General features: G+C 37.3%; 1 protein-coding gene across 1 annotated transcript; it reads left to right on the top strand.

Moving 5' to 3' along the window:
• The first annotated feature begins 696 nt into the window (after positions 1–696).
• sil1 (SIL1 nucleotide exchange factor) lies at positions 697–6,254 on the top strand. The gene is made up of 9 exons (XM_027030780.2): positions 697–1,098; positions 1,357–1,480; positions 2,533–2,641; positions 3,501–3,612; positions 3,684–3,872; positions 4,932–5,053; positions 5,186–5,282; positions 5,440–5,604; positions 5,830–6,254. The coding sequence occupies exons 1-9, from the start codon at positions 919–921 to the stop codon at positions 6,190–6,192; spliced, it is 1,461 nt and encodes a 486-aa protein (XP_026886581.2). The 5' UTR covers positions 697–918; the 3' UTR covers positions 6,193–6,254.
• Positions 6,255–9,964: the final 3,710 nt, after the last annotated feature.

Here is a 9,964-nt window from a genome sequence, read left to right as displayed (position 1 = left end):
ACCCTGATGACCTCAAAGGCAACAGTTGCTGTTTTTATTTTATATCTTGACTGTAAATGTGGATAGCACAAAATTACACCGCACCCTTTTAAAGGGGTGCAATTTAAGGTTTCCTAGCCACATTAAGTAAATGTGTTGAGATCATACTCAAACTTCTGTTGGAGTGTATTAGACAGTTGATTAAGGGTAATTGTATGTCACATGGATATCAATTCCTGCAATAAACTGGTATATTATATAAACTACGGTCCTGTTCACAGTCATGGAATGTCACTGTATTTCAAATATTGATCATGCATGTTGTTAACATAAAATTTACCCTTCCTTTCATGGGCTATAGGTTGTTTTCCTGTAGCTCACCTGGTAAAGCACATAGACTAAGGCATGCAGAAGTATATCGAGTGAATTGTCTGATAAGTCGTGGTGACCACATATAACAATTTATTTCACACCTTGATTGTACATAATTACATAACATTTTACTAGATTATTAACATAATATATAATGTAATGCAACTTATTTTGCTAACCCCACTAAACAGTGAACGTCTTCATGCGTATTGTAGTTTGAATTGTTGGTAATTGTTTATAGTTCCTGTTGTTAAATGACCTTTTATTTTGAAATATTTATTTTGGAATATGTTGTCGACTATGACCGGAAGTTCCTTTATTTTAGTTGCGTTGTGTGTTGGGTTTCTGTTGGTTATTCTATACACGATCGTCGACACGATTGGTACACATGTAGCATGCTAGTTATTGGGATGCAGGAAGTTGACAGTGCATACTGTGCATCGAACAAATTAACCAAATTGGGTATATCTGTGACATATGGTGACATATACATGAAGTGACTTCTAACAGTTCATTAATCATTTAATTTATTGTTGCTATGATGGTAATATCGGAGATGTTAAATGTATGGCATCTAAGTTAGTTCTTCCGTGGATTTGCCGTAGTGATTTTTCTCTGTTAATGCGTTTTGTTAGCTCTGGAATTATCAGTAATACAATGCAAATTAATAACAGTAAGGTTAGACTTAAAATGGCACTCATTGTCTGGTATTTAAGTTTGCAACTCGTCGGTACCCACACTGAAAAGGTGAGTTCTGTTATTAGACCACACTTGTTGAGGTTTTTGTTTGTTTGTTTATGATGATTGTCTGCGTTGAGGGTACGTTTAAAAAAAAGAATTGGGGGGGGTACAGTTGGTATACACCTTATTTGGATCCATGCTGTGTGTGATGCACTGTGTAAAGTCAAGTCCATGAGCAACGTGGATAATTATGCTTGTGGATCTATGTGTAAAAACAAGAAAATATTGTACACAAATGATATACCATGACTATGCAATGTGCAGTTTCGTACAGCTCTAACCATTAAAGAGGGCTTAGATGATTTGAACATTGAAGAGGATGCTGAGTCTGATACAGAAGACATGGAGGTATTTTATCCGACTAGCAAATGGCAGACTCTCAAACCAGGTGAGTTCAAATGTTTTGTCTTTCTGTTGTTGTTTTTTTTTTCTTGGAGCTGACTGGGGATACCTTTTCTTGTTGTATTTTGGTTTATCTTCAGTGTTCATATGTGCCACACAGAGATGCCGTTTGTTAGGCAGTGGTAGCTCAGTGGTCAAGATAATTGACTTGTAATTGGAAGGTTGCTGGTTTAAGCCCCACCACTGCCAAGTTGCCACTGTTGGGCCCCTGAGCAAGGCTCATAACCCTCAATTGCTCAAGTTGTACTCAGTCATAATTGGAAGTCGCTTTGGATAAAAGTGTCAGCTAAATGCCATAAATGGCTTCCTTTGGGCCAAAAGTAAACACATACACCTTTGTGTCGAATGTATAAGCTGCTGGAAGTGGAACAAGAATGTCATACCATGTGGAAAGATGGTATTGTGTAATTGCTGCATATTATATTGCTGCTGTGTCTTGATGTGAATATTTCCACCTCATCCCAAAGATGGTTGAGCTCGGGAGAATGAGATCTGCAGGTGCTTAAAGTAGTGAAAAATCACTGAAATATTCCTAGAACCACTGCAGTATGGTTTGTAACATGGTGCAGCATTATACTGGAAATGTAATATTGATAATCTGTTATGAAGAGATGAACTTGGCCAACAGTGATGTTTAGATATGCAAGAGTATTCAGATGACATCAGCAGCACCTGACATAATCTTTAGATATGGTTTACCAAGTCATGGCCCATCTGTTTGCTTGCATGAATCTTGCCATTCTCAGTAACAAATATAAATGCTTGTGCAATAAAAAGCTCAGGAATACTGCCTATTGGAATATGCTAGAACTGGCACAGCTAACCTATAACTGTCATGCCACTTTCACCAAGGTCACTCATTTTCCCATTTAAACACAGACGTTGGTCTGCCTGATTTTATTTTTTTATTTTTTAAACCACCACAGTCACATGATGTATGACATTTGTATACTCTAGAATTTGTGTGATGGTGAGGGTCTTACTGAACAAACTGGCAACTCCTTGTATAATAGTCCATGCATATTCACACTGATGCAGGTCAAGCTGTTCCAGCAGGCTCTCATGTCAGGCTGAACCTTCAGACCGGACAAAGAGAAGCCAAACTCGGAGAAGAAGAGGGTCTTAAATACTGGACAGATGGAAAGAGGTATGAAGAGGGGGGCAGGATTTTGTGGCACCCCACTTACAACACCTGAATTTCTGATAAGAGTTGCTTGGTGCATTGTTAAACGTGCTAAGTATATACTGCATGCTGGAGTAGCTTATTAACAGGGTTGCATTGACCTTGTTTAGCATTGTCACATGGTTCTGCATGGAGAACATGGTTGCTCTGCACTGCATGAGACCATTGAATAAGGAAGTTGAGAGGCTTTTAAATGATGCAAAAGTGATAATGTAATGATTGTCCATTCAGGTTCAGTACTCTTCAGGTTTAGTACTCTTCTAATTTCAAATACAGTGGCTCTGGTCCTTTACTGATGATAAGTCAGTTTGAGCCAAAGTCATGCTACATTTGTAGTTTACAGTTTGGTTAGTCTTACAGCCAGCTAAGCATAACTGCTGTCTGTAGGAATTATTTCCTGTCAGAAGGAAACCTAGATAGGACAGATGTATATGTCATTTGTTTTTAATTAATGTAGATTCATAAAGAAATTAAAACATTACATACAGTGCACTATAGTAACTCAGGGCTAGAGCTGATTATTTTGCTTGATTGTTGGTACCCTTCATTGTCATGTAATCCGAGTTGCACATAATATTGTGTTCTGACAAAGCATCTTAAGAATTTCTCTGAAAACATCAGTGTAGTTTTGATATGAGAGAGTATTTTCTTGAAAGAGTTTCAGTATATCACATTCCAGCCGCATCATTTAAAGATGCTTATTCAGTACTTCAGACAGCTGCTATAGCTCTACTACCCAGTAGACACACAGAAAAAGTGACTTGCGATCATGAGCCAACTGCTTATGGATCTGATGCCTCTTCCCCCCACCCCCTTGAGGCAGGCAAGGAATGGTGAACCAAAATGCTGCATCATTTACGCCCCAGGAGCTAAAAGAGGCTCTAAAGAAGTTTAAAAAAGAAGCAGATGACTTTTCTAAAAAAGACTCAGAGCAGGTATGCAAATGTTAATGGAATGTAATAACCTATCTGTGCTGTTTGATTTATTAATGATGTTTTGATTTTAGGATAAGGAGTCTGTCAGGGCCCAGTTTCGCTCCATGAATGAGCTGAAAAAAGACATGGAAGCACTGGACTTGCTGGTAGAGACAGATGTCCAGATTATGAGAAAATTGCTGTCCAAAATTGGCAGCATCAACAGTACAGTGGATGAAAGGGTCACTGCCCTCCTTGACCTAGAGTACCTTGTTCACCAGGTGATGACTTAATTTTTTATTTTTTTGTAATTTCCACTAGTTTGGCCTAAAGTAATTCACCACTGAAATCATGCTGCGAATATGTTGTCCATATAAGGTACTTCAGATCTAAAGGACTTTTGTTAATGAGAAAAATTAATGGAGTTTGTATAAATCACCTCACATAAATCACATGTTCCAAACCATGACCTCTCAAATACCACAGGAAAACCTTTGAATTATGAGGACGTTAAAGGGTCAAAGAGAGAAATTTGCGCCCAGATAAAGCTACTGCACATCGAATTCACATCACAAGACATCTGGCAATTTCTCTTGTATTTTTTTTTAAACTTGTGGTTTTTGACAGTTAAACCTTTCAAACATTTTCCAGGCCAGCTCCTGTTTAGCTTGCAGTTGTTAACTATCAGCAGTTAGGTAGAGCTATTCACTAGGTGATATAAGCTCCAATGCATTTAACCAGCTTGCTTCATCTGATAGTCACTGATGCCGTATAGTCCTTGACCTTATGTTTGCTATGACAAGCTCTGTAAGATGACCTGCATTGAAACTACACAACAAAACATGACCAAACCGAATGTATTTTTAAACCCTTTTAATATTCCTATGGTCAGCCTTGAAAAAGGCTTACAAACCACAGAGGGCTAAGACAACCATAGTCTGCCATACAAATAAATAACTGACATTATAAACAGTAGCTTTAGCGTATTGAAAGGTATTTCAAAGACTCAATGACCTTGTAATTCAGGAGGTCCAGTGTGTAAAAAGTTAATTTTTTTTTTTTAATAGATTTTGCAGGGTGAAATGGAGATGATTTTCAAAAACACAATTCATTTTTACCATGGAGAAAATCCCTTTAGGTTTGGGGCTCCTAATATGGGTATGAACCTAGCTAACATGACATGCAATTTCAGTGGTCTATGAGTTACAGCTAGCAGTGCAAAATTATCATTCTGCAAATTAAATAACTGGTAACTAATGGCTTTCACTTGCTGTCAGTCATAACACATTGGAGAAAATTGTCAATATAATGATGATTTTATTGTTTTATTTATGTTTTAGGTAGACAATGCACAGAACCTGGTGACCATGGGTGGACTGCAGCTGGTTACTGATGCCTTAAATAGCACAGATGTTAGACTTCAGGAAAGTGCTGCATTTGTACTAGGATCAGCTGTTTCAGGGCAAGTTATGATTTAAGCAAAAGTGTGTTATCTGAATCTAGTGTGATACTGTGTTATTGGATGTTTCTGGGACTTTAGAGTAAATGATGGTTAAATGACTGAGTTGGGGTCTGGTGATTTTTCTGTTTTCAGTAATCCAACAGTCCAAGTTGAGGCATTTGAGGGAGGGGCCTTACAGAAGCTACTGACTCTGCTAGCCACCCCACGACTAATATCTGTTAAGAAAAAGGTAAGAACCATTTGTCAGTTAAGATCTTTCTTTCATATTCTTTGGACAATGACCCTCCATGCCATAAAACATTTTAAATAGTAAAATATGGTCTCATACTTTTCACTATAGCCAAAAGCGCATGAAAGGCAGCCCTTTTTTCGGTTCTTCCTCTCAGGTATTGTTTGCATTGGCATGCCTGTTGCGCCACTTCCCTTTCGCTCAAAGTCACTTTGTGAAGCACGGAGGAGTACAGGTACTTGGTGAGCTCTTCCAAGCACAAGATGCTGAGACTCTGCGTGTGAGAATCGTCACACTGCTCTATGACATGATTACTGAGAAGGTCAGTATTGGAGCATTTTCCAAAGCATTTGGCCTGAAAGTGAATTTGGGCTGTTGTACACTATGTTGAATTCATAACTAAACTAAATTTATACCTGGTGTACACAACTGAGGCAAATGTTGAGTTTCACAATATTCATCCTTTTAAATATACAAACATAACAAATTTTGAGGCAAATTTAGTCCAGACCATCAGAAACTTTGACACCACTGTAATGTGTTGCAGGAGCTGATATCACAGCATGGTACAGATGCTCCACCAGGCTCTACCAATCAGGAACGCCTACGGCAGTATGCTGAAGTGTCTTTCCTGCCCATGTTAGCCGAGCAGGGCTGGTGCGGTCTGGTACCTGAACTTCTGGCCTCTCCTGACCATGATTGGCGAGAGAAGGCTTTGCATACTCTTCTGGCCATGATGCCCCACTGTCTGACTCAGTATCAGCAGAACCCCAAGCTGATCACATCTCTCAGTGTTCTGCAGAAACAGTACCAGGAGCTAGTCCTGACCGAGGAGACCCAGGGTGAAGAGGAAGGATACTTTAATGAGGTCTTGGCCCTGGTGGACTCTTTGGTAGTGAAAATGCACTGAGGGCACAATGGGTGTAGACAGCTTTACATCATTAAACAATAAAAAGGCTTGTTTGAGTTAAATGTGAATCTTCAAAATGCTTTCACATACAGATAAGTTTATAAATAAACATGAGTGCAGTTACTAAAATGTTGAGAAGAAAAATATATAAAAACAGGCTTTTAAAATTATAAGTAAGGTCTAATGATTTTTCTCAGAAAACATAAATGTATGGGTAACAATACAAGGTGTCACTGCCCATTCTGTTGGAAACACAGAAAATCTGAATTGGTCATGTGACAGAAATGGGTGAAATTTTGGATGAAATCGTGTGCAAAAAAAAAAATGTTTATGGCAGAACTCACTGATCTGTGAGAAGGTGGATGAGATGAGATGTAAAATAAACGTGAACAGTGATAATGAGCATAATGGGAGTGCCGAACATTTATGAGACATAGTGATTTTATTAAACCTCTGACTCAACATTCTTTTATAGGGATTATATAGATCTCCACTTAAGTAAAGCAAATGGAAGGTGTATTCAAAAGACAGAAAACTAACGTTATAAGTGGGGTTAAAAAAAAGTTTCCTGTAATCTTATCACCTAACAGTACTTGCTGTAATTAACAGAGCCATATCAAAAGGTGTTCCTGGTGTTTCTAATACATTTTCAAAGATCAACCCTTCTGTCCACCACAGACGATTGCTAGAGTTGGGTCGGCGCTGAGTTCCAATGCTTGCGCTTGGTCACTTCTAATTCTGGCATGGCTGCAGCGAGGCAGACGAACTAGACATAAATTATACTGTCTCTAGAGGTGGGTAGTAACGCGCTTCATTTACTGCCTTCGTTTTACTTAAGGAACATTTTGAACAAATTGTACTTTAAAGAGGGTACTTCAACCTCTTAATCAAGTACATTTCGAGTCAAAAATGTACTTTTACTTCGTTATATTCGTCAACGTTCCTTCCGTTACATTTTAAAATATTTACATTTTATACGTTCCGACACCAGCTGCCAAGTGTGGGAGCGTTGGGGAAAACCCTAAAGATGATCACTGAGTGCCACCGGCTTTACTACTAGACAGTAGACCGACATAATGAACACTGAACAGGCACATAATGTGCATTATTAATATAAACGTAAAGCGTGGTCCGATATCAACGATATTCTAAAGAAAAAATGGCTAGTTAGTTACGTAGCTATGAACTACAAGCAGCAAAAAAATATATAGATGAACTGAACTCATGCCGTGCAGAAAAATGCATACCCAATATAGAGGCATGTTTTCAAAATTATAAAAGATTAAAGGTTTCATGGTTATAAAATTATAAAAATGAAGGTTTGTTATTGATTTTATATATTCATATTTCATTCGACCACATACAGGCGCAGCTGTTAGCTAGACAACGTAACCTAGGATATCTAACTAGCTAACAGCCGGTATGTCTGATCGGTCGCCTAATTGCAAGGTAAATATAAATGCCCAGTAAGTGACCTTGGGCAGGAACTCGGAATCTTCCCAGAAATTGTATTAATCACAAAGTGATCCCCAAATCCAGTGTGATGCTTGAGACTTATGTTATATGCACAATAGTAAGTAAGTGGATATGAAAAACCTCATGAACTAAGTAGGACAGACCCAGAGCAAAGAAACATAGCTGCTGAAGTATTTTTGCACGCTGATTCGATTCCCTGAATCCAAATCTATTTTCAGAATTTCTTTATCAACCATAGTTTTTTGTTCCATTATATTTACATCTACATGTATGCCATTTAGCAGACATATGTGCCAATGTGCTTTTAGCTGTCTACTTAGATGGAACAAGATAGTTTAAAAGCGATACACTCACATATCGTTATGTATAGCAGGCATAGAAAATCGGTACCAAGGAAAGTGGAGCCCCTCTTACTGCTGGACACTGAAGAGGGATGTTCAAGATTTGTACATACTTTTTTTTTTTTTAAGGGCTGGTTAGCTAGCTTCGTAACTATGAACTACAAGCAGCATAGTTTGAGTGTAAAAATTTATATATATATATATATATATATATATATATATATATATATATATATATAAAAATTTAGATTGGCTGCTAATAGTATACACTTGCATCCATTGATCACTCTGTGGACTCTTAAATCCAGTTTAACCACTAGGTGGTGCTAGTGAATATATTTTCACAATAGGTTTAATAAACTGATTTAATATACCTTCACCACCCACTTTATTACTTCCACATCTTTATCTTACGAAGCTGTGTCACAATAAATGACTGTATTGGTCTTACCAGCAAATTCAGTTATTATCACTATTAAGGTATAAGACATATTAGAGGACAACCTTACAAATATTGCACATTATATGTACTTCTTATTTATTCTTTTGTGTCATTTTAAGGCAATTTTTTTGTCTTTCCACCAACAATATATCATTTGTAGCTCTATGTGCATTTGTGAATTTGCAGAAGAATTATTGAATGATAACCTTTCAAATGGTAAACACGTTTTTGTGTACCCACTGGAATTTATCATTGGTGAAGACCAATAAAAACGTCCAGTGGGTACAAAGTCCAGTGGGTACAAAAAACCTTGTTTACCATAGACCACATATTGTCTATATTGTGAGGATCTAGAAAAAGAAATTACTGCCCTGCAAAGTTTAGGCCTACCATAATGTAATTCACATGCTCTAAAATCAAGGTCTTTGTTATCATTTAAATATTTGGGTGGTTTTCACACTGGGTACATTCTTCTGAGTTTAAGTTCAGTTTTTAATGATCACTGAACCATAAACAACAGCCATGGTCATGATTGGCAGCTCAGCCCACAAACACGCGGAAGTAAGCACAAAGCAGAATTAATGCTGTTTTTTTTCTTGAAAAGCAGGAAAAGCAAATGCTCTATTATTAGTCCATGTCATCCCAAACTTGTATGAAATTCTTATAGTAAAGCCTGTGAAGGCGGTCAAATAGTATAGCGCTTTCTCCTAAGTACATCAATAATATAATTACTAGCGAGAACCCAGACAAAAAAGAGTGCATTTTACTATAGCTCTACTTCCTATAGCTTCTGTTTTTCATATAAAACAACTCTCCAATATTTTTGTAACTCAAAAACTGTGATTATGGCTTCCAGCATCTGTTATGCATAGAAGAGAAGGATTATCTTTACATTTGCACAAATGAAGATTGGCTATGTTTGTCTTAATATCTTAAGATGTAAAGCTTTTGTCCTAGTAGAGATTGTATTTTTTCATTATCTTAAATATCTTCCCACATCTTTTTTATAATTCCTACTCTCCCATATCAGTTAACAATTAAATATAAAATTGACTTTAAAGTTATATTATTTTGTAAAATTGTACTTTTGTTTTTAAAGCTCAGTATGGCATGGTACCAAGTTATATAGCTGACCTTTGACCCATTACACCTCCAGAGCCTGATTTTAGCCATTCCAAGGGGGCATTTCTTTTATTGCCCTAATAGTTATTTACCCTTGTTTTATAAAAGATTTGCCAGCATTACACATTTTTTAATTTAAATTTTGAAAACAACAACAACAACAACTTTCCTGGTGTCAGTTAACAGGGACGTGTCTGTTCTGATGTTCACACGTCATTACCTGGCAATGAAATAAAACGCTTTTTCCCTGAAGTCATAGGTATGCTTTGTCTCATTATACAAGATTGTCCCTAGTGGGTGTGAGTAAATGCAGTTTATTAACCTGTGTTTGACTCTCAGATTGAAGCAGTGGATAAGGGTAGAACCTCATGGAACACCTACATAGAAACAT

This window comes from Electrophorus electricus, chromosome 12, assembly GCF_013358815.1.
Source record: "Electrophorus electricus isolate fEleEle1 chromosome 12, fEleEle1.pri, whole genome shotgun sequence".
Lineage (NCBI taxonomy): Eukaryota > Metazoa > Chordata > Actinopteri > Gymnotiformes > Gymnotidae > Electrophorus > Electrophorus electricus.
This window is presented reverse-complemented; position numbering and strand designations above follow the sequence as displayed.

Bases quoted from the DNA above. Each gene is read 5' to 3' on its own strand.
- sil1 (XM_027030780.2), top strand. From the start codon at position 919: ATGGCATCTAAGTTAGTTCTTCCGTGGATTTGCCGTAGTGATTTTTCT. The intron at 2,642-3,500 runs GTATGAAGAGGG...CCCTTGAGGCAG, and splicing joins TACTGGACAGATGGAAAGAG to GCAAGGAATGGTGAACCAAA. The intron at 3,613-3,683 runs GTATGCAAATGT...TTTTGATTTTAG, and splicing joins CTAAAAAAGACTCAGAGCAG to GATAAGGAGTCTGTCAGGGC.